We start from the raw sequence: 25,927 nt of genomic DNA on the forward strand, positions 1-25,927 counted from the left end.
GTGAGTGACAGGTAACCTCATCAGCAGTAAGCTGGAAAACTCTTGTGCCCAGAAGCCATACTGTCATTCTCAATTCGAAAATGTCTCTAGAGTCTGTTTTTTGACAAGTGTTAACATTTAAAACACACCACTCAGTAAATTACACATATGGAACTAGTGGTGACTTTTTTTATATTTCCTTAATACAAAAAGAAGGCAACCGAATGCCACTTAGATTATACTAGATTGCATTTTTAAATGTATTAAAATCACACTTAGTGTTTTTAAAAAATTACTATGATTTAATATTCACCAGAGCAGAATGAATTACCTGTCTAATTTTATTTTATGGTATCTTTGCAGGATGTTGCAGAATAACCAGTTGGAGAGATTGCCCAGTGAAGACCCATGGGAATTACCCAATTTGCTGTCTCTGTAAGTACCACATACTTCAAGTGATCAAAAGCAAACTTGGGCTGTAAGAGATTTACATGGAACAATGGTGTATATTAAAGGAACATTGGATAGGTCCACATGCCAAGTGTAGACCGCCTGGTTGTGACCACAGCTTCACGCTTAACAGCTGGAATAAAACAGATTCAATTGATTTAAAGATTGGTCTCATGTGAAATGTTATTCTGCTTAGAAGATGCTCCCCGTCATAGAACAAAAGAAGTCTAAGTGGAAGTGGAGTCGTTCGTCCAGAAAACATGATGAATAATTATGTATCAAATATTACATCATAAGCACAGCACGAGTAACAAAATGATTGATTTAGCACCCCTCTATCAGATAAAGTCTCTAGCAGTAAGGTTATTTGGTCTACACTGCAATCTAGCCATGAGGTAACTCTTGGCATTTCTCTCTAATAGAGTTGATGCAGGAAAGCCCAGTTATTTATATGCCTATTAGGACCATTAGGCCCTTCATTAAAGAACTCCCCACCAGGGAGGATCAAGTTTGCAATTTAGGACACACATGGAAGTGGTAAAACAGGTGTTCTTTGGCTGTGTAATAGTGAGACGCATAGATTTTTAGTAATAGATTTCCTTCTATTTTGTATTTTCATTTGCAAACAATGCGATGCAGTTCTTCGCATAGGAAGAACAAATAATGAACAGAGAAAGAGTAACAAAAGTCATAGTAGTTATTGTGTGGTCTGTATAATTCTGGATTTTAAATTAATACAATTTGAAAATGAATTCAGTGTATCTGGGTTTATACTTTCTCTATAAGAGCTATTACCTTAATGCTAATTCGCAACAGAGACAAATATGATATTCCAGAGGTCAGTGTTTTTGAGGAAGACAAAACGTGACTACGTCACATTTAATATCAGAACGGTGAAAAAGAGGGACCTTTACAGGGCTGTTGGCGCATCTGGAACCCATGAGGAAACCGCCAGACACTGCACACTGGCTCCTGAGCGAGCACTGGGAGATTCAATGAGCTGTGAAGAGCCCAATTTTCCATCAGTTACTCTTCCCTTAGGTCCAAAGTTTTCCTCCTAATCGGAATCACGCCCCCTATTCCTAACTGGTTCCCCATGAAATGGTCAGAATCTAAATATTGTCTGGGATTTTGTCTGGCCTTGTCCATCTGCTCGACTCACATCCACCCCACGACTCCTTTCAATTATTCCAGTTTCCCGATGCCAGTCAGCATCTCAGTGCGGAGCCGCACACCCACTTTTTCCAAATGAATAATTCCATGTAAATATCCATGCGCTCATTTCCTTCTACCTTTGCAAGGATGTTTTCATTAGAGTCATGGCGTACAAATTTAATTCCTTTGCCACCAACAGAGTTTTTTTTCCGCATGGAAGACGTGCCTGGTTCCAGAAGAGGCTCCAGACGTGCATAGACTGTGTCCAGGCCCTCCCTGTAGTGAGACAGAGCTCTGGCATTCGTCCAGGCAACTTACGCTCACTTTCAATCCCCCATAACAAAGAATATGCAGTGATTCAGCTAGGTGCTCTATCCTGAGTTCCCACAAGAGTAGAAAGGCATTTAGTTCTCAACAAACATGTAATTTAGGGTAATGATAAGATGGGGATCGGTTAACCACTGGGGGGGCTATAAGGTTTGAAGTCCACTGGCGCCCGATGTAGACAGAGGGAAGATGAGTTGGGGCAGGAGAGAGGATTGGTGATGAAACTCATCTTTGTTTCTTTACTAGAGTCTATGCTTGCTACACTCAGCACAGAGCATCCTTTGATGTCAAGACCATCCTTCCAGGATTGAGTCTATGAAAGAAAGATCTGATAAAGGTGCAGTCAAAGCTGAGCAACAATAAAACTTACCTTCCTTAAATCAGAGGCAATACAACACCTCTTGATCACATGTTGGTTACCAATGAGATTCCACACAAAATAGATGACTAAAGCAATGTTTACACATGTAATTCCAAGTCTTAAACCTATCAAGTCAGATGATTGAGATGTCATCAGCAAGATATTGGTGTTTAGTTTGAATCACTGCTACCTAGCAGGTTTGCACAGCATGGAGAACGTAGTCTGAGAATATGGGGAGTTCTTCAAGCCAAATAGCATTGTACTTTGGGTTCAAGTTCTTCTACTATTGACGATGCTCATCGTGCATTACCTTGAGCTGAAGGACTTGAGGGTTGAAGAGGCCAGAGGGGAGGTGAAGAGAGGCCAGTGGAAATTAATGTGTGTGAAAGGTCATGGGGAAAAAATGCAGAGGAAGTGCTTGAGGCTAACTCCACGTGCTCTGCTGCTATCATACATCACGATTCGCTGATCGCTGAGGTTCAACACCCCCCCCATCCAATGAAACCAGGGGGCAACATTCATTAGATCAAAGGCTTAACTTGTTGACACAGGGAGGACATTCATCTTGGTTGTGGAGATGTCAAGGTTTGTGAACAACAGCCTTGCAAAGAAATGGGGGGTGTTTCACTCTGTTCTTAGATTTGTGAGAGAATCCGAACGTCTGCACTTTCAATTATCTCCAGCAACCTCAGATTTTTTTCACAGCTTTTGTCTTTAGCTCAGTCTCTTTCCAAAAATCAGAGAAAAAACTGTTAATTCAATAGCGACTTAAAGTCTTCCAGTCCGTATGGAGCAACAATTGCTTGGTGGCTTTAACAAAATCAGCTCACCATGCCACAAAGCCATCAAATTATCAATCGGTGCTTTATTACACCATATGAGTGCAAGCGAAATGAAAGAGAAATGGCCAATTTACAAAATGCCTTCATGTGGTTGGATCGAGAGTGGAATCTTTGCCTCGGCAGCCCTTGTACGCCTGGTTTGTGATTGCACAACTTTTCTTTGTATCCTCTGAAACACACTTGCTGTGATTAAGCACCCTTTCTTTCTTCAAAAGCTTTAAATTAAAAAATGTGAAAATCCACAAAGCAGAGCACTCCACCTGTGGGCTACCGATGCTTCTTTATCAGACGTTTAGAGCAGCAATCATGCCAAAACTCTCATTAAACAAGTCCATGCTGGAGCTACTAAAGGGGGGAAGGAGGGGAGGGGGACTAAAGTGCTTAGGTAGTGGTGCCAATCCTTACACCAGAATAACAAAAGATTGAAACAAAAAGGCAACAAAATTATCCTTTAATTGTGATATTGTCAAAGCAGAAATGTTGTGACCGCAGACCACAGCATGGTATCTCTTTCTATTTAGCCACAATTTATGGCTCCTTTGTTCATCTGTTTTGATATACCTCTGCAAGGCTTGGCAGTTTAATGAATGAAATGAAAAAGGTAGATTCCATGTCAGGACACTGCACGGACAAGGAGTGTTACGTTGACTGGGTCACAAATACTGGGCTGGAGTCATGCCAGGTCAGGCCTCATTATCAACAAAGTCTACAGTTAGTGGGAGACCCTACTATGGGCCAGATTTACTAGCAGCTTGCACCAGCGCAAACCCTCTTTTTGGCGTTAAAAATTTACTGTCAGGATTTTAGCGCAAATTTTTTTTAAAAATTGCGCTGAAAAGGCGTGGACAGTGTTGCTTTGCAGCTGACCTTATTGCATATGATTTTGTTGGAGTTTCTGTTTCGGATGCACAATTTATGGAAGGGGAGAGTATTTAGAAGAATCACAGTGATTTACTAAGGTTTGCGATCATCAATTTTCTGGTATTTGCGCCATTATTTACCAGCAAAAAAAAGCATGTCTTAAACCAGATGTTAATTTGTGCTGCTCTTGGTAGATTGCGTTGGTCATTATGGAAATGATCTGACTGTGTCTGTGTTCTTTAATTTGTGTGTCGTCAGGAGATCACGTGCAGAACTTTCCACTCCCGTCGCGCTTTTTTGGAATTGCGCTCTCACGCTAATTTGCCTGTTTAGTAAATCTGGCCCCAAGTATATTTTTATGGAAGGTGGGTCTTGCTTACACAGGTTCAGAAACTTCCTTCAGTGATTCATCTGTAAGGAAAGGCATATAACACCAGTGCCGTAAAGCCTAATGGCTTTCATCTCTTATTTCGTGCCAATAGTAATTGCTCATATTAACTAATGTCTGCTGTTGATTTGACATGAAATAATTGCCCATTTTTGAGGTGAAAGTTTAACCAACTAGTGACTGTTAAACATGACTGAATGCATTATCATTTCTGCACCCTCCATAACCTTTGTACAGGAATAAACATCTGATTGTGTTCATTTAAATAAAAAACAGGCGCCTGGATGCCAACCTGATTATGGAGGTGCCAGCAAGGACGCTCTTGGGTATGCGGTCACTGAGGCACTTGTGGCTTGATGACAATGCCCTGACAGAGATCCCAATAAGCGCCCTCAATGACCTCTCCTCACTCCAGGCTATGACCCTTGCCTTAAACCGCATCACCCACATCCCTGACTATGCCTTCAGGAACCTCTCCAACCTGGTTGTCCTGTACGTATCTACTTCCACACAAAATATTTTAAACTAGTTGGATGTATTCCTAGATCAGCATCCAATCCATATCCAATCTCTACATCAGAGAAAAATGTTAAATGTTAACATGGCTTAGAAATGCCCTTGATTCGGAGTACATCACACTAACCATTGTGCAAGTATCGGTGTGAGGAATGGAAACCAGGAAATCAGAGGAAGTTTGAACACATGCCTTGGTTTGATAGGACACCGCAACAATCCTAAACTCTTTCAATTGCAAAGCAGTGAAATGACAGTGTGGTTTAAGTTTATATATCATCTGCCATGTTCACATTTATTTGAAGCAATGTGCACAGCCTAACAGGTGTCATTCCTGAGGTTTGTTTTGATGTTTACTATAACGATAATGAATGTTTTCATGTTTAGGCATCTTCATAACAACATGATCCGGACCCTCGGACAGAACTGCTTTGAGGGACTGCACAGCCTCGAGACTCTGTAAGTATGATCGTCCCTTCATGAAAGATTAAAAACATGAAAGTATTTCCTGTTTTTAATGCAAACAGACCCTGATCTGTTATTTGATTTTGGCATCCTTGTGTTATAATTATGGAAGAGGCTGTGGCTATAAATATGAATCAAAATTACCAGCAAACTACCCTGACTCTACTTAGTGTATGTTCAGTGGTTCAGCTTTCTATGAACTTTTCTTTACACAATACTTGTGCTGTTGTGATATGAACATGTTAATTGCAGTACCTTGCTTTTAAGAAACACTCGTACCTCTTATTAAAATCTCATATGAAATAAGAATTTATGGCAGACTTTCAATTTCTATAATAGATGCAGCAGTGATTCCCTGACAATTACTTCAGTGTTGGATGATGTCTTTAGTGCTCCATACGAAAGTATTCATATGTGTAAGCAGTGAGCAAACTATACAGGGATTTTTAGGGGGCCCTTTGTGGTTATCAGGCTGATGTCCCTAGTGGCTTATGCTGGTATTACAGGCGACAAATATTGTTTTATGCTTTATTGTGTTTCCCTTTTAGCTTCATATATTCAGCAATACAGTAAATATGGTAATTTAAATGAGTGGAAAATGTCATGGGAAATAATTTATTTTATAATGTGAGTTTTTATGTGTTCTATCACCCATGCAATTATATTGGACTGTTCAGGCAATGTCAATAGCATGACCAATGTTTGAGGTGTTTGAAATTATGTTACACTGGATCAAGTTTTAATTGACAGTCATAATAAAATTCATACAAATATATGAGAATGAATCAATTAATAAACAATAATTGTATGTCTACTGGCTACAATTTTCATAGTCACACCTGGACAATAGCACACATTCTCTGCCAGATTCATGCTATATAACTTATTATACATTACCAAACATAGTAGATTGAGCCATCAAATGTTAAATAGGCTTAATAAATACATGAGAAATGCTTTTAAAATTCATGAGAAATGTTGAAAGGGGCCTATGAACCAAAGCCAACACATATTTGTAATGTAATGTATGAAAGACATTATATAGACCATGCTATGAGAGTTTGGCTTTAAAGGATTACGCATATGCTAAAGTCATGGTGGTCTCCAGGATACCGAGAGGTTCACACCTGCTTTTTAACAGCCTGCTGAAGTGCTAAAGATGACGTTTACCTCTTTACGAGAAGATTTCAGCCTTGAGAATTGCACACACTGAACTGAACACTTCATTTGAGAGCAATCACAGAGGAACCGTGTGCTGAAACTCTCCCGTGAAAATTCTGCGGCTTGATAAATTTAGCGTTTGGAAGGGGATTTGATTTTAAGGAAAAATATTTATTCGACTAGACTGAAGCACTTGAAAATTACAAAAATGATGGAAAATGTTTGTATTATTAGTAAAGGCCAGGGTGATAGGAGAATCAGTTATGATACTGTAGGACAGTGTTTCTCAATCAGGATAGATATATACAGTGGATATTAGACACATTCCAAACTGTTTATATACTGTATATATAGTATAAAGTATTAAAATGTGTATGCATTACAATTAAAATGTCATAGTAGTAAAACAAAAAGTCCCAGAAACCGTAATATGTAGTCATATTGTATACTGAATGACATTGTAATCACCGCTATAATGATGGCTAAGCAAGAAACTAATCTTCCTGAGGAAAATATTCTTATATGTAACATGACACACTGTAAGAAATCATGCCAGCTGTCTCCGTTCAGTTGCACATGTGTGTTTGGAAAGTGCTGAGCTTCCTGAAACAACGGAGGGAAACATATTAGCCTTCTTTAAAGGGTCTCAGACATCTTTTTGTGGGATAATGTGCACCTTTTTATTGATGCTGCTGTAATCCCCATCACTATAATTATCTCTAAAAACGCATTCATAATCATCAGACTTAGTGGCCACCGCCGTGTTGTTTTGTTATGATGCCTGATGATTTGGCTTTCAAACAGACTTCTGCGTGGTTTGACGAATTGTAAATCAAGGTAACTGACAGCTCCCGTTCTAAACAATGAGGTCTTCCCAGGAAATGAAAGGCATTCCTCTTCTCTGCCATATCAAAGTAATGTCTCCAAACAAGACTGACGGATGTTCTAAACAAAACCAGGATGTAGACATGGCAGAGCCACGCGGCGCGGCTCGCCCACGGCACTGTGTTCCCTCTCTCCATATGCAGCCCATTTTATAGGCCCAAAATGTGAGTGAATTTGCATGCAATGTCTGAAGAAAATGACTTAAACACTTACATAACTCACTAGAAGTGAGAGAGCTGATGAATAAAAAAGATTCACATTCATATAAATCTAAATTGCTCGTACACTGATTACGCAATCCTTTTGAAATTGCTCATGTACTGGTTATGCAATACTTTTGATTCTCTTGTTTAGTATATTTGTTTAGTATACAATGTTATTTTTGTCATCTACAAGTAAGCCATTCGTAGATCGATGCCAGTGGTACTGTGGTACTACCAAAGCATTGCTGTTTGTTTGAGTCTCCTGGCACGTCCTGATGTTACCGAGTTAGATGCGTTCTTGGGTCAATTTGTTCAGTTTAGTTGATTCTGGAACAACATTCCTCTTCATAAATTTAGTCCTACCATATTCCTACCCCTACCCAAAAGGTTTAGAGGGAAATTATGGTAAATAACATTGATGTAGAAGCACCTAATCCTGGTTGTAAGCCAAAACCTGACATAAACTTTAAACTTGTCCCTCAAATCTGATTGGTTGATTGGAATGTTGTTCTTGGATAAACAAAGATGTTGATCCAGGAACATGTTGTACTTTGTGAAATCAGGTTCTGGAGCATCTTGACCAGCCCGCCAAAATCGTTTCAACCAATGGCATGAGTTTAGGGCTGAACTAACTGCGGGTTAGACCGTATTTTACAAAGTATTATTTTTGCAATTTCATTAGTGACGCTAATGGCTAATGATCATTTTTCATACATCAAGAATTTTCTTATATATTCACCTCAAATGGGCCAAGGTCAGTTCGCTTTTAAGACTGTTTTGCAACACAGACACACTCACGCACATATAGACAAACACATGTACACCCACGCACACTGGAATTAAGCAAGTGTTTCGCCCTTTCTGGATGGCGTCCAACGCGGGTCCACCCCTATTCACCAAGCTCACTTCAAACGCACTGGCCACCTGCCAGAAACGTTTTTCCCCTTAAAGAAAAAGAAAAAGACTAAAATATATAAACATTTGGAGTGTTTTGAAAGCGTACACTTAACACTAAGGGATAAGACATATAATTATGGGTATGAAGAGACATTCAGCATTAGGTATTGTAACTGAGGGGAGCGGACGATATGACTAAGACCTGGACCTTCACGAGGGGATACAAGGCCAAAAGGCACCTATTAATGCCGCCCAGTCGCTTTTACTGGGCAAAAGGTTTGTGGAGGGAAAAAAAGCTCCTGTTCAATTATAGGATTTTCCCAATAATTATTCTCTGAAAAACTGAAAGAATCAGAGATGAAAAGGAGCGCTGAATTCCAAGGAAAACAGCATGCAAACTGTGGCCATAAACACATTGTTCTTGCACCTGCGTGTAAGGCCGCTCGCCCTTAGCAACCGCCCGTGTTTTGGTTCAAGCGCGCTTTTTGACGCAGGTTTCCTAGAACGCTAATGAAACGCATACAACAAAAATAATGTATGCAGAGGAGAGGTCACGTCATGTCAGATTAGCTTAGAACAGCTGTCTAGGTCTCCAAGGACGACCAACACGGAAAACCCGCAAGGTCACAGGGAAAGATTTTGACTGATTGGAACCACAGTTCTTAAGTGTTTGCTTATGCTACAGACACGTAGGATGAAAGATCAAATAAAAACGTCAAAACAGTTGGGCTAATATGTGACGAGCTAATTGTTGTTCCAAAGGTGGTCTTATGCAAGACACAACTTTTAAAAAAGGACGTAGCTTTCCATATTAAATCATAAATCCTTTTCTCTTAGCTCATGGTCCTCAGAGTTCTTCTGCTCTTATGGTTGGTCTTCTTTCTCTAGGGAATTGAACTTCAATGACCTTCAAGAGTTCCCCGTGGCCATTCGCACACTGGCCAAGCTTCAGGAACTGTAAGTAACCGAGACTAACTTACCCAGCATACATGTGTCAGCGTGCTTCCTTTAAAGTGGACCGCTTGGCCTGGCCTCGTGCTCCTTGTAAATCCCGGTTAGTCCCTAGAATGTGGTTCTCAAGCACAAGTTTCCTGCAAAAAAGCAGATGCTTAGAGATGAGCGCTTAAGTCCTTCCTTCTCAAGTATCCTAAAGTGTTTTTTGCCTGCGGGACTGCCTCCCGACAGGTGTTTCTGTAAGATACAAAGGATGTTTACATGGGCAGATTTGAATTGACGCAACCAAATGGTTTACACGTGTGCTTATGGGAGAGTTCTGCACTTTATAAAAAGATAAAATGCAATTGGACTCGATTGTCCAAGGTGATGAATACATTTTCGGCACCCAAAAAAGACCTTTTAACCTTGTTTATTTAACACGTGTAATTATTTTAGACTGTTTAGAATTTTCGGATTACAATTTGCTGGCAACATGTGTGCCATAAATTAACTTTAGCATGTTATATTCATAGTGACGGCAGATGATGATGAATTATAAGCTGTTGCAGTGGTTGAATGTGTGGCCACTCCGAATAGCACGTCAGCGCTACAATTTATAGCCTATACGGAACAGATGCAGTTAGCAAAAGCACTCCGCAAAGCGGGTCTTGATCGCTGGATTTCCTCATCTTATAGTAGACTGTGTTTCCTCATCTTATAGTAGACTGTGTTTAAGTGTGCAGATGGTCATATTCTCACTTTCCATGTGTCTCGCAGGGGTTTCCACAACAACAACATTAAGGCCATTCCCGAGAGAGCGTTTGTGGGGAACCCACTTCTGCAGACCATGTGAGTATCTTGTCTCAGAAACGACAGTAAAGCCTTTTTCTGTTGACTAAACATATGTAACAGACAGAACATGTTATAGAAGTTTGTTTATCTCAGCCAACAGAGCAGGAAATATGTGACAAATATTTGGGTCGTTTAACAAAACCGGTGCCTTTTGTATCCCTTTTTAACATGTTTAAATATGTGGAACTAACTCAAGAAAAATACAGTACCTTTATTTTTAAATTAGTTGAATTGCTTTCTCCTACCCGTTTTAGCAAATATATAGATTTTTATTTTAAAAAAAAATAAGATTTCATCAGTTAACATAAGTTAACTACTTTAGTTAACGTGAACTAAGAATTTAAAAATACTTCTACAGCATTTATTATTCTTATTTAATGTTAATTTCAACAATTACTAATACATTATTAAAATCAAATGTTGTATTTGTTAACATTGTTCATGTTAGTTCATAGTGCATTAACTAATCAATGTACAGCTGGATTCTTATTTACTAACATTAACAAAGATAAATACTTTACAAAATGTATTGTTCATTTGATAGTTTGTGTTAGTTAATACTTTAACTAATGCTAACAAATGAAACATTATTTTAAACAATGTCAAAGAATGTAATTTTATCTGCTGAATAGTACTCTATTTTATAATAAGCCATGATGTTAACAGGGTAGGTATAAAAAGATAAAAATGGACAGAGATAAAATAAAAGCAAAATTATCTTTATTTTGTATATATGTAAAGGAGGCCAGCTAGTAAGAGCTGTGCGAGTAAAAACCTCAATCTCTGATCTCAAGAGGCGCTCCAGCAACTATCGCTAGAGACTGCGGTCTTTAGCCTCCATTTAAGAGCGACCCCATCCCATGCCAGAGAACCGGGTTTGAGGCCCGCACACAGCAGCCCTCTTACCATTTTTTTTACATCTCAATCCTGTTACTATTTTTTTACATCTCAACCCTGTTACCATTTTTTTACGTCTCAACTCTGTAACTAATTCTTTTTACATCTTAACCCTGTTACCGCTTTTTTTTTACATCTTAACCCTGTTACCAATTACTTTTACATCTCAACTCTGTTACTACTTCTTTTTACATCTTAACCCTGTTAACACTTTTTTCATCTTAACCCTGTTACCAATTACTTTTACATCTTAACCCTGTTACAAATTACTTTTACATCTCAACTCTGTTAACACTTTTTTACATCTCAACTCTGTTACCATTTTTTTTACATCTCAACTCTGTTACTATTTGTTTTACATCTTAACCGTTACCACTTTTTCCATCTTAACCCTGTTACCAATTACTTTTACATCTTAACCCTGTTACAAATTACTTTTACATCTCAACTCTGTTACTACTTTTTTTACATCTCAACCCCGTTACCAAGAACAACATTTTTTTGTTGAAGTTGATATAAAAGTCAACATTAAATTCTGTTTTAATCCTTAAAAATAATTGTGTTAATGGCTAAATTAATTGTCAACTCTGTTACAATATAGTACACGAAACAGTACTGTTATGTCTCAGCATATGTTAAGCTTTTTTCATTTAGCTGGTTATGGCACTTTATTAATTATGTACTTTATTAATACTTAAAGACATTCTTTCCTGAAAGGATATATATATATATCCTTGTCAAAATGGAACAGGCACCCGTTTAGAATGATCCATTACATTTCTAACAAAAACTAATGTCTTTTTCTTCTCTGTTCAGTCATTTCTACGAGAATCCCATTCAGTTTGTTGGAAGATCAGCATTTCAGTTCTTGCCAAAGCTACACACACTGTAAGTACACGTCTATGTGTGAAATGGTCACATACACATGATTAAACAGAACAGTTTGGCTTCCGATAGGGCACCTCTAAAGTACCAGTTGGCAAATGTGTATAATTTCCATTTCATAATCGCTTTCATTTTGATGAATACTGTAATCTTGCTCACCTCTTGCCATCACCTTTCTCATAAGTAAACATTAAACTAGTAATTTGTCTCCAAAAAACAGCACGTTTCAATTATAAACTCATAAATGTCAGAATATGAGATTTAGCTTTTCATAAAACCAGTAAAAAAGTAATTTACCTCTCTCCAATTACACAGATAATGCATAAGAATGCTGTGAGTGTCTATTCAGCATTCATTATTTTTTTATACAACGTCTACCGTCTTCCATTGTTGACTTTGGTTAGCGCTGCAAGTGTTATCAAAATGATGGAATCAAGTGGAATAATACTCCCTCTAGATGATGGAGAGCTAAGTGTGTACGGTAACAGTAGACATCCCTGTGGTTTTGCTGGACGACATCTTCATTAGCAGAACGATCCTCACTAATGAGTTATCTAATCTCGTTTTAGCTCTTTGAACGGGGCCACTGAGATCCGAGAGTTTCCAGATTTGAAAGGAACCACCAGCCTGCAAGTTCTGTGAGTCTGAGATCAAATGTCCCCATTTCACGCAGGATCGGTTTCACTTAAGAGACTTCCAGAAGTTCTTCCCACCGTCGAGGACAATGGAATAACCGTTGACAAAATAGAGATGCTTTTACTGATCTCTCAGCATGTCAGCAGGTTTCGTACAAGGGTAAAAGCGATGCTTGGGCAAGGGCCTGCTGAACCGAGCCCTTCAATGTTTACTGGTGAAGCATCTGTTAATATGAAGTATATAGTTACTGATCCTAAAAGCCACGGAGCATTAAACCACTCATTAGAGTTAAGGGGGAAGGGTTTTCATACAGCTTTTGGTCGCACCCCAATCTTACGCCATTGTTCGAGTCAAAGTTGCTGTGTTGGTTGGTCTGGTCGGGTTCCTCAAACTAAGCAACATTTTGATAGCGCCACAGTGTTTAAATTTTTTTTTACACAAAATATTGCTTAGTTTTAGGAACCTGACCACCCCAACACAGCAACAGTGTTTATAATTTTTACACTGTAAAAAAAAAAGTTGCTGCCTTACATTTTTAAGCACAATCAACTTGGATGTTTAAGTAATTTCAACTTAAAATTACAGTAATCTGACTTATATTTAATTTATTATAATTAATCAATTTGAATGATCAATTTGAAACACCCTCAAACCAAGACTTGTGTTTTTGAAAATATACATATAAGTAAAATAATTAAATATTTTGTCTTGTTGAATTAGCATATTTTTTAAACTTGCTCTAAGATAAATCTCAGTTTCTTTATTTTTAAGTCATCTTTTGCAGTGCATTCACATTCATTTATTTGCCTGTTTTTCACTCACTGTTTTTCTCTCCTGGTTCTCGCACACACACACGCACACGCACACACACACACTCACACGCACACACTCACACACACTCACACACACACCGTGTAAACTTTCCTCTTTGATTTTCTCTCAGTACGTTGACCCGAGCTGGACTGACCGGCCTGCCATACGATCTCTGCCACCTGCTGCCTAAATTAAGAGTGCTGTGAGTTTCCAAACACAAATACGCACCTGCAACACACAAACACATTCAAAAGCTCAGCTCTAAAAGATTCCTAAAGAACTGGCAAAGGGAGGTAAACTCCCCCAGGGGGATTTGAAGTATCCAAACTTTCAAGGAGTTCCTAAAAGCCTCCTTTAACATGAACTTCAAAACATCAGCAGGTGGATATTTTTAGCCAACTTTACTTTTTATTTTGTATCATTTGCGCAAGCTTGGGCAAACAATTTGAAAGTTGAAAATTCATTTTAATTAAATTATTTTTGGATCTCAACTTTTTTTTCTTTTCACACATGTTTCTCTCTCTTTTTAACATGTTTAGGAGCAACCACTTTCAGGTGAACAAGTTGAGTTAGAGAAACCCCTGCAGGAAAAGCGAGACTTTATGTAACTGTTCAAATGATGAATTGGACCTCTGGGGGAAAGTAGCTGCTTAACATGCCATTCTCTCTCTATATTCGCTTATTCTCTCTCCAAGGTTTCTTCTTGCATAAACACTATATTGGGTAAAAAGAAAGAACACTAAAAGATGGTCTTAAAACTAAACTCATACTGACATGAAACTTGGAGCACTTATTAAAGAAACATGTACATAACAGTGTACGTGAGAGATGGTGTACTTGTAGGAAAAATTGAGCATTGTAATGCTCATTTCAGATCATGTTAATTGAAACTAAATAAGCAAAATCATACCATTATTGTGATTTTTTTTTCTTTACAGTTTAAAAAATATTGTTGAAATTTTACGAACCGTTGGTCATTCAAATTCAAATAGAAACTATATTTGAACTGACTTGCATGAATGAGTCTTTGATAATTGGCCATTGAGGCTCAAGTGTGTAATTTCTGTGCCACACATAATGAATGAATAATGATTACGTGATGTTTATGTCTTATTGTCACAGACCCATCAGTGCTTAAACTGGGATAGAAATGGAAAATACATCAAAATAATTATAACTTTAATTTGTGTATTTCTATATTCATTCATGTTTTTGTATTTATTTGATATTAAACTACTCCTATGTTAAGAATATTATGAAATTATTGTGAAGTGTTACCAGTCAACTTCTGTCTTTATTCGTGAGCTACAGTAAGAAATGCTTTTTGAGATAAAGAAGTCTCATGTGAAGACATTTCTGATCTATATTTGTTTGATTTCAGGGAGCTGTCTCACAATGCCATAGAAGAGCTGCCGAGTTTCTACCACTGTGCCTCACTTCAAGAGATGTGAGTTCAGGCGTCTCTCTCTAGTGTGATAGAGTAATATTGCCAATATATCTAAGATAACTCTAAGAGCCCTAAATAACCCACATAGTATTTGACAAATGACAAATGAACGTCATTACAGTAGCAATCCATCATTGTCCATAATTTGGAGGCTTTCAAGTGTGTCCTTGGTCGCTGTGTATGTCTGGCGTAGTGTGTGTGTGTGTGTGTGTGTGTGTGTGTGTGTGTGTGTGTGTGTGTGTGTGTGTGTGTGTGTGTGTGTATGTGTTTGTGTGTGTGTGTGTGTGTGTGTTTGTGTGTGTGTGTGTGTGTGTGTGTGTGTGTGTGTGTGTGTGTGTTTGTGTGTGTGTGTGTGTGTGTGTTGCAATAATACCAGATTTTTTTGTTTTGACTCGGCAGAGGCCTGCAGCACAATCTGATCAAACAGATTGAGATGAACACATTCCAACAACTCGGCTCTCTGCGCTCACTGTGAGTACTGTACACACACACACACACACACACACACACACACACACATCTTCTGATGGCCTCAAGAGTTACAGTACAATATAAAAGCACCAGTGAATATGTTTCCGATTTGCATTTTTCTAATTTAAAGGAACACTATGTACATTTTTTTGTTCAAAATGTACAAAATGTAAATATTGAGTCGATACTTCATCAATCTTTTTGTCTTACCATGACTCACTGGTTAGCTTGTTATAAGTGTGTATATTTTAGACTTGATGGGATGGTTTTCATGGGAAATTGCGTACATACGTCACTCGCCCAAGCGTGTCTCATCATATCTGTAAATAGAGTAAAGTCCGGCTACTTTGACACGTTTCTGGTGTGTGAGTGGCAGAGGTTAGCCATCACAGCGAGCGAGAAAGCCTGACATGGATCCGCTAAATCTCCCAATTTCAGGGGAATCACCCGTTTTAAACAAACGCCAAACAGAGGAGAGTCTGCTGGCAAAAAGAGAACGCAATAATAAAACAAGAATCAACATTAGTTTGACTTCTCAGAGATGGCGAGAACTGAGGGATTTGAAATGTTGTAAAAGGAGATGGTGATTTTACTACTCAGCAGGCGAGTAAGGTATTTTATTGAACAGATGAATTGCCATATGTAGCTCTCTAACAGAGATCATTGTAAAACATTATCTATTGTGAAGATAATTTCATGATAGTGCTGTGCTGAAATTTATTTTCATGGAAGTACCGTGTCTATTAATGGGTAAAGCTACAGTAACATCTTCAGCTAGTCAGCTTGAGATCCTCTAAACTAGTTTTACATTTAAGCCGAGTAGTGAATGTTTTATGAGTAGTAAGATAACCATATTAATCCGCACAGTCAAGCAGAGGCAAAGCACAACCAAAACAATGTTCTTCCGCAAAATACATGCAGTTTTTTTTTTTTAACCATTACTTATCCAAAAGTTACAGTGTACCTTTAATACACATTTTACATTACAAATTGAAACATAATAAATACTTAATTGTCCCCCTTTTTGCTTAGAGGCAATCAAACTGCATTATTGATTTGAGAGAGAAAAATCAAGTTCACACGTCTTAAATATTCCTTATTAATTTCCACATTTTCCAGCATTAACCTTTCACAAGTTTAAATGGGGTTTATTTTTTAAATTAACTCCACTGTATATATATTTTTTTTTTTGAGAACATTAATATTAGGCCAAGAAAAAATTCATAGAAAGAATTCATAGAAATAATTGGTAAAGCTCACCAACACTTCCACCTAGAGGCCAAGGCAAGTTCACCAATTAACAACTGCCAACCAAAAGCCAGAAAAGTATATGCAAAACAATGATTATTGTTAAACCAAGACAGATATCCGATAAGGATAGAAACTTTCATGTTGGCTGTCAAGTTCTTAGCAAAAGCATTTCTATATTTATGAGAAAAGGAGAAATGACAGGTGTATGGATGAGTAAATAATGTTTCATTACAGGGATCTTAGCTGGAACCGGATCAACACCATCCACCCTGACGCCTTTTCCTCTCTTCAGTCTCTCATTAAACTGTAAGTATACTATATGCAAAACACTGCCAGTGTGTATCTTTGGATTTTCCACTGAAGATGAAGCTCACACAGTCAAGTTGTCTGTATAGATGTACAAAACTGTTATTAAACTGTGACTGCACAACCATCCCATTTGCACAAACAGAGATTCCATGATGCACACTTTTGAGTTTCTGTCATTCGTGCAATGCTTTCTTTGGCTCAAAGTGAAAAGACTGTGCTCGTAATCATGGTTAAAAGCTCTGTGTAGTGTTGAAGACGTGCATCGTCAGTCACAGGCGATTAAATGCAAGCAGCATTAGGTGAAGAATGTGATGAATGAATGAGGAAGACTGATAAAGTGTGACAGAGTGAGGCTGATAAATGTGTGCAGCAGTGAATGACAGAGTCATACCCGAGTAGATATTGCAATAGTTATAGACCTCGTATAAACCTCTAAGTAATTACTCTGGGGCAAATTCACTACCAAACAAAGTGCATGGAAAAGGCAAACCACTGTTCCAGGCTCAATACAAGTACAACTCGTTCGACAGTCTCTATGGCATGCTGTTGATTACCACAAAAAAAATAATTTTGCCTCGTCCTTCAATTTGTAAAAACAAGCAAAAATAATTTTCTGTGGTAATTAACAGCATGCCACAGATGCTGTCGATAGAGCTTAACATGTGTTGAACCTGGAACATGCTAAGTTTTATTTAAACTGATGCATTTCAGCTTTCAGCAGGGTTAAAAGTTCAAGGCCTGTGTGCCAAAACATGTCGGTTTAAATAAAACTTTCTCCTATCAACAAGTGTTGTTGGATTTAGAAAACTTCACAGCCTCTTTACTGCATAATACTGGTATTTAACTCACACACACACACATACACACACACACACTGGTCTACTCTGCTCTGATTGGTCAGATGGCCCAGTCTGTTGTGATTGGTCGACTCAGCTCTGATTGGTCAGATGGCCCAGTCTTTGTGATTGGTCTACTCTGCTCTGATTGGTCAGATGCTCCAGTCTGTTGTGATTGGTCTACTCTGCTCTGATTGGTCAGATGCTCCAGTCTGTTGTGATTGGTCTACTCTGCTCTGATTGGTCAGATGCTCCAGTCTGTTGTGATTGGTCTACTCTGCTCTGATTGGTCAGATGCTCCAGTCTGTTGTGATTGGTCTACTCTGCTCTGATTGGTCAGATGCTCCAGTCTGTTGTGATTGGTCTACTCTGCTCTGATTGGTCAGATGCTCCAGTCTGTTGTGATTGGTCTACTCTGCTTTGATTGGTCAGATTGATCAGAAAATGTCAGACATGTCTTCTTGATATGTCGACAATACAGACCAAACTCTTCGTCTCAGCTACAGCTACAGTGTTTGAGGGTCAAAGTAGACATTGTTCACGGGCAGCCAATGAAGACCATAGGCTAGCATTATGAACATTAGTTACAAATCTATGTAGTTTTGAGCAGGAATTAAGACTGGAATTACTGACGACTCCTTTCAGGCAGTTTAAAATCGATTTGTTTGCTTGGGAGACAATAACTCCCTTTATCTGCACTTTGATCTTTAAAAAGTTGCAGACCGTTTACATTATCAAACAGCTATTACAATACATGAAATGTAAAATCATAAAAAGCATAATCAGAGCACTTATTGGTTGCAAGATATTAGTGGATCATCTTCATGTTCATATAGTTAATGCGATGAACCTGTGGTTACTATGCAATGATACTATGTGAACTTGAGGAAAACTGACTTCACACATCTACTAAAATCACCAGCACCAGCTAACTGCATAACGGCTTCAAATGTTAAAAAAAAACTTCAATGTGATGGTTGCCTTTTTAACCGCATCACGCATTAACACATTTCACTTCAATAGCTGCTAAAAACTCATGACTCAAATTTCAAGATTTCCAACAGAAGATGTTGGCACAATGTTGACAAACGGTCACACAAATTATCTTGTAGTATAATATGGGAAATTTAAGTAGGTACTTCAAGTGTAGCTCCATCTGAAACTTTTTTTTCCACATGATGATCCATCTTTATCTCCTCTCTCCATCCAGAGATCTCACCGGGAACCGATTGAGCAGTCTCCCGCTAGTTGGGCTAACAAGTCTTACTCATCTTAAACTGAAAGGCAACATGGCACTCTCGCGTTCTTTCAGAGAGGAGGACTTCCCCAACATAAGGTACATTTGTGATAACCAATAACCGCAAATAAACTCCGCTATCCCGCACAACAACATATTTGCTAGACTTAAAACACTTTCATGTTAAACCATCAAAGGAAATTCACAAGTGTATCTGGTTATTAAGTGCCACAACACAAATGCCTCGAATAGCTCAAAAACACATGAAGGTTTTCAGAGAAACATTCAACCGTTTATAGATTTGACAGTTTCAAGATACTAACAATCTGGAACAGGCTGTGCCCCAAGGAACATTCTGTTCATTTGTACGAGTAAACGATTTCTGTTAGGTTCCCTAGAATATCTGGCTTGATGCAAGTCTTCTGACTGGCGGAAAGATTATTTCAAGATACCTTATTCTCAATACAAGAGAGGCTGTTATAAATATCCTGTCCCGATTCATCAACAGCACAGGGCTTTGGAAGCGCTCCAAGACTTCAGCCTTAAGTGCTGCCGTGATTTGATTAGCACCTCAAGAAATGAGAGATTTCAAGTATTACCATTTCCAAAAAGCAACTGATTACAATTAGAGAGAAGTCACGGTTTCAGTCGTGACCCAAATACATTTAAAATAGCCCTTGGAGTTAGATGCATTGCTAGATTACTTCATGCATTATTTGCAGATTGATGAATAATTTTTTCCTCTGAAATGGGATCTTTTATCGTTTTCATGTTTCCTTAAACTGATGCAATATGTCCTTATTATTAATGTTAAAACTCCATTTGGCACATAATAATACAACTATTTGATGGAACATATACACTTATTTTAAATTTTATACATCACTTTTGTTGAAACAGGGTAATTGAGATGCCATATGCCTATCAGTGCTGTGTATTCGGAGCATGTAACGGCTACAAAGCAGCCAGCCAGTGGGAAGAACAGATGGGCAGTGAAGAGGAAGATCTCCAGAAGAAAGCGCTGTCCCTGTTCCCCATTCACACTGACAACAACTGTAAGTCCTACAACTTAACTAGGCCATCTCACAAATATGTCTGACATTTCACACCATTGTGACTAGGAAGAACGTGGTAGCAAGCACCATTTGGTGAACAGTGCCTTTTTTAACTTTGTACAATGGTAATAACATGGATAATAATTTGAAGTACCACCAGCCACCACCACTACCTGTCCAAAATGTAGACACCTCCTCATTATTTATAACTATTTTCCACATTGTACAACAATAATAATGTCACTGAAACTATTACATAACACAAACAGTAGTGTGGGAATTACGTAGTGACCATCCACAAGTGAAGAAGATTTCAAGCATTTAGATCAAAATGGTTTTAGACTTTCCGAGGAGGTCTCTTCACCTTCTTAATAGACATGCAAACGGCTAGAATAAACCAGTTGGTTAAGTTTAAATTATCTGAACTTATCGTGGCAAGTTTCCCAACTCCAATACTGTATTGTATCAAGTCACTCAAGTTTGTACAGTAAACCTTTTATCAAAGTCCCTGTAGCCAAAAATGAAAACATTGACCTTACACAAACACGTTCCTCATATGAAAGGAACATTAAAGCACCACTTGTAGCGGTTTTCCACAGTGTGTGTGTGTGTGTGTGTGTGTGTGTGTGTGTGTGTGTGTGTGTGTGTGTGTGTGTGTGTGTGTGTGTGTAAGTGCGCGAGTCTATTTTTATTTGCTCTCTTCTATCTGCCAGTCTCTTCATCTTTAATTAGCACAGTAGAAACATGTCAGGGCCTTACAGTAACCACAGGTATTTGACAGATGAAATAAAATGTGTCTTTTCTCCATGCATTCCTCGATGCGATCTGATCAGGTTTCAGACTTGAAAGCAGCCCTCCGTAATTACACTCCATGGGAAATTAGATAAACATTAACAATTCAAGGTCCAAAACATACCATTTGGCTTATCGGAAAATAACAAAACCAGAGCGTGAACAAAGCCTGATGATTGATTGCACACTGAAGGAGAAATGGAAAGTTGCAACTGAGATGTGTTCGGTGTTGAGTGGTGCTAAAGCCCTTAGATAAATTAATCCGTTCCAGCAGACTCGATGTCCATAACATGGTGATTTATCTGCTGCCAGACTGAGTGCATCATGGCATCTTGAACACTGAAGACTATTTCATCATACTGCCATAAATGCACAAACCAAAGGTGCCTCATGCTTTTCATGTGTTCACTTGCAGATGACCTTGACTTAGAGGAATTCCAGTTAGCTATTGAAGAGTCCAAACTACAAACCAGCATACAGTGTACCCCCATCCCAGGTAAATTCAATCAGCAACACATCTCAACTCTAGGTCACATGTATTCCACCGAGACTGTGTTCATATAGAGTACAAACAAACTAAACACGCATGTTGAAGAAAAAAGTTTTTTCAAATCATTTTTAACCTAAATCTATGCACACTTCTCAGAATCTCCACTAACACTTCAGCTTAGCATGATTTGATAACCATGTGAAGAAATTTCAAGTGTTCCTGCTTCCAGAAACGGTGCTGATATAAAAAAGAAAGATGGTTCCAGCTGTGACCCAGTTATAAAACTACTATTGTTGTTATATTTTATTTAGCATTTTAATAAGATTTGACAACCTTTAATGAATGTCCTTCAGTATATTCGAAATGAACATTTTGTTTTTGCAAAAACAGCCAGTTATGACGCCAAAATATTAGATACCAAGGAAAATTCACAGTTCTCTATTCCAATTTCGATACCACAGCTATAAGTACATGCCTAACTTTAAAACATGAATAAAGACAAGCAACAGTAGTTTTCAGGTAGAGACATTACAGTATATAAAGTAATCAAATGTAAAAGTCTTCACTGTATAAATTAAACAGATTAATCCTTATTAAAGTTTCAAAAGTTATTCAGTCAAGAGCAGTGAGTCATTTTTTCTTTGTTGATTCTTGAACTTGAATATTTAAACTTGGCAAGGCTTAAACTTTCATCATAATGCAGCACTTCGTTCACATTTGTTCACGTTTATGTTCACACTATATTGCATTGTTAGAATTCATTAAAAAGTGACCAGCTAACTGACGATTGACACCGATTCATATTCTCGCCAATTCTCGCGATTTCTACTCGCATTTGGTGCTGTGCGAGTGTTTTAGTCCCTGTTTATGTAAATGACCATGGAGCGTAACACTGAAGAAGGTCAAATGTGGCCTACTATTATTCTCTTTTATATTCTATACGTACAAGCAATTGTATTAAAACCATTCACAAATGTCTGCCATATTCTCTGAAATTATGGGGGAAATAATCTAGTTAGATTCTTACAGTACTATATTTCTGACTTTGTGTGAATATGCTAATAAAGCTGCATAGGGGCTCATGAAACAAGCAAAAAACTTGTGTACTTAATTTGAAAAAACTTGTCTTACATAAAAATTTTGCACTTCTTTCAAAGCAACAATTGATGCAAGAATGATTTTTAAGAAAGATTTACTAAATATTGCGTGTATTATTTTGTTGTGTATTTGATCCGTAGTAAAACTATTCTAATTGATCATTTCACCCCTTCAGGTCCATTTAAACCATGTGATAACCTGTTTGACAGTTGGGTGGTACGGCTTGGCATGTGGCTCATCTCTTTGGTCTCGCTGACGGGAAACAGCCTTCTCCTCTTGACTGTCTTTGCATCCCCCAGCTATCTCTCCCCTGTCAAGTTCATCATCGGCACCATCAGTGGCGCCAACCTGCTTACGGGCCTGTGTACCGGCACCTTGGCACTGGTCGATGCCCGGACATTTGGAGAGTTCGCCCTGCACGGAGCTCAATGGGAAATGGGAGCTGGTTGCCAAACAACAGGCTTTCTTTCAGTACTAGCCTCGGAGGGGTCCATACTCTTTCTGACTTTGGCTGCAGTGCAGTGCAGCGTGTCCGTGTCTTGTGCTCGCGCCTACGGAAAGTCGCCGTCCCTGGGAAGCGTGCGAGCCGCCTCTGTGGCGTGCCTGGCACTTTCGTTGGCAGTCGCCGCTTTGCCGCTAATTGGGGTCGGGGAGTACGGGGCGACTCCACTCTGCACGCCTTCACCACTGCCAGATGGCGAACCCTCCACGTTGGGTTTTATGGTCGCTCTGATAATGATGAACTCCCTGTGTTTCCTGGTGATCACCGGAACTTACATCAAACTGTACTGGGACCTGATGAAGGGTGACTTCGACAGCATTTGGGATTGTGCCATGATCAAGCACGTGGCCTGGCTCATCTTCACCAACTGCCTGCTCTACTGTCCCGTAGCCTTCCTCACCTTCTCCTCTCTTCTGGGACTCTTTCCTGTGAGCGAGGAGGTTGTCAAATCAGTCGTCCTGGTACTTCTGCCTCTTCCTGCAAGCATCAACCCCTTGCTCTACCTCCTCTTCAATCCCCACTTCCGTGAAGACGCACGTCTCCTTTTTAGAAGAGCTCACCACCATCATGACCACAACCTGGATTCCTTCGTCTCGGTTGACACGGAGAAAAGCTCATATGACTCCACTCAAGCCCTGGTGTCCTTTGCCGCTGAGGCGGATGCAGTGTTCGAGAGTTCACCAAACCCAGACACAGTCGCACGGTTTTCTCGCCCACCCTCAGTGCCTCTCATCCCATGCCAGATGCAGACGAAACCCTCAACAGAGAGGGAGAGCGTTGGAGAAAACCTGGTCAGGTCAACACCAGAACTCATTGCCAAAGAGCAGGTGTATTTCAGGAGCAGTGGACTGGAAACTCATAATGGCACCTTTTTTTCTGGAGTCTACCACTCCCCGATTCTCTCAGCTCATTCTTAAGTCTTCTCCTAAACTCTAAAGCTTTCAAGGACCCAAGGAGTTTGAGAAGTCGTGAGCCTACACATGATCTGACCCCTAAAACTTTCAGAGCTAATGAACAATGAACTGTTTTAATTTGGGACTATATACTGTCCCAACTGCTACATGGCATAAAAAAGCCTAATCACATTTTGTGACACAATCTTGTGGGCCATTCAGTAATTTAAGCAATGTTCAAAATCAAATCCGCATTTATTTTTTTTGTAATTTGTAACTTTGTGTAATTAGGCTTAAAGGAATGTTCTGGGTTTAGTATCATTATAATCATCATGGGAATACTAGGATTTTCAAATAAAATAATTTCCCGTTCAACTCCTTCCACAAAAACAAACCAAACAATACAAGCACGTACAATGGAAGTCTATGTGGCAAAGTACAGATGGGTATAAATATTAAAATTCACACTGTATCTACAAAACAGTGTTACATAATAACAAATCCACCACGTATTTGGTAATGCATAACCAGAAACGAAGCTAATATGATTTACAGCTTTACAGCTCCAACATCTTCTCTCTTTTTTTTTTTCTTTTTTTTTCTTTTTGTGCTTTACCAAACACATTTAATTGTTTTGAACCTGGAACATTCCTTTAATTAGAAAAAGATCACAGGGATGTTTGCTGATGTAAAGGGAGTGATGTATCTAAATATGTCAATGTGAAAAAGGTCTCTGCATAAAGCTCAATTCTTATGTCATGTATCTCAAAGCATTATGCATTCATTTCCAAGTGTGTATATATCCTTGTTAATTATTTGCAAGTCGTAACTTGCTAATGTGCACCTAGTGAATTAAAATAAATTTGTATGGGATGGTAAATACCTATGTATAATGTCAAATAATATTTAGTGAAAATACATCATGCCAAGAGATGCTAGAACATAAGGCCAGAAACACTCTCTGCAAGTACACAAAAGGCTTGGCCAATGAACAGCAATCTCCCAGTCCCACTGTACATATTAACATGAATAGTGGTGGTAAGAAACTTTGAGAGAACAGTCACCTTCAAATGTCTGTGCCATAAATTCAGATATCTAGTTATGTTGACCACTTGTTTTAACTGATTGACTTTCTTCAAACCAATTCTCCAACACAACATATGTTGAATGCAATGAAGCAGTGCATTCATGTACTTGCATAGACTATGTCTGAGCCTCACAGCATCTATTTTCAGAGTTGCATTTCATTTTTTTACGTCAAGGCCACATGATTAAGAAAGAGCAAAAAGTGAAATGAACATGTCAGTGCTATAAACTGAAGATATAAAAATAACTATGCGTGATTTGATTAGGTCGTAATAAAGCTTGGTCGGGATCTTTTACAGATTGTAAAGTAGGCTAGCTATTGTATTGTAAAATATAACTACCTCTGATCTAGCATGCTATACCTTTTTTATCCTTATTGATTTCTATTCTTTTTATATTAAATGTATATTAAAATGTAATTTTTTTATATTGAAATTTTAAGATCTTTGTACAACAGACACTATTCTGGATGTAAATATTTTCGTATTTCTGTACACATGTGATAAAGAATGATTTAATAAAGTTACTAGTTTCATAAATGTATGTCTTGAGGACTACTGAACAATTCAGAGAGATGTGAATGTAGTGCACCTTTGAAAATTTAACAACAATAAACCCAGATATAAGAAACTGTAAAGAAATGAGATTCAATTAATATAATTCAGATGTTTGTCAAATATACACTACCTGCACATTTTCTTTGGTTGCTCTAAAGTGCTTCTCTCTTGTGTGCAGTTTTCTTATTTTTATTCTCAGTAGAAGGGGAACAGTGCAATCAGACCGAAGAATAAAATAACAATGGCTCCCACCAGTGGCTCATGTGTGTAATGACAGTGAATGTTGAGCTCAGACTTTGCAAGAAAACAGTTAACATATAATAGCCATAAAAAATACACAAATCATACCTTGTTCTTCTGGATTGCATGATCAGCCGTTAATTTCTTTGCCTTCTCT

At 38.5% G+C, this 25,927-nt stretch overlaps 1 protein-coding gene across 3 annotated transcripts in view; it reads left to right on the forward strand.

Annotated features, from left to right (window-relative positions):
- The window catches only part of lgr6 (leucine-rich repeat containing G protein-coupled receptor 6), a 95,216-nt gene extending 70,724 nt beyond the window's left edge, over positions 1-24,492 (forward strand). For 2 of the 3 annotated variants that reach the window (XM_079587453.1, XM_079587451.1), the window contains exons 4-18: positions 343-414; positions 4,640-4,855; positions 5,264-5,335; positions 9,376-9,444; positions 10,201-10,272; positions 11,989-12,060; positions 12,627-12,695; positions 13,637-13,708; positions 14,888-14,953; positions 15,353-15,424; positions 16,910-16,981; positions 19,031-19,156; positions 19,958-20,112; positions 21,320-21,400; positions 22,668-24,492. In XM_079587453.1, coding sequence (XP_079443579.1) covers positions 343-414; positions 4,640-4,855; positions 5,264-5,335; positions 9,376-9,444; positions 10,201-10,272; positions 11,989-12,060; positions 12,627-12,695; positions 13,637-13,708; positions 14,888-14,953; positions 15,353-15,424; positions 16,910-16,981; positions 19,031-19,156; positions 19,958-20,112; positions 21,320-21,400; positions 22,668-23,911 — 2,530 coding nt within the window. In that variant the 3' untranslated portion in view covers positions 23,912-24,492. The remainder of the gene's footprint in view (positions 1-342; positions 415-4,639; positions 4,856-5,263; positions 5,336-9,375; positions 9,445-10,200; positions 10,273-11,988; positions 12,061-12,626; positions 12,696-13,636; positions 13,709-14,887; positions 14,954-15,352; positions 15,425-16,909; positions 16,982-19,030; positions 19,157-19,957; positions 20,113-21,319; positions 21,401-22,667) is intronic. The other variant, XM_079587452.1, reaches the window with a different exon arrangement.
- Positions 24,493-25,927: the final 1,435 nt, after the last annotated feature.

This window comes from Phoxinus phoxinus, assembly GCF_949152265.1.
Source record: "Phoxinus phoxinus genome assembly, chromosome: 18".
Classification (NCBI taxonomy): domain Eukaryota; kingdom Metazoa; phylum Chordata; class Actinopteri; order Cypriniformes; family Leuciscidae; genus Phoxinus; species Phoxinus phoxinus.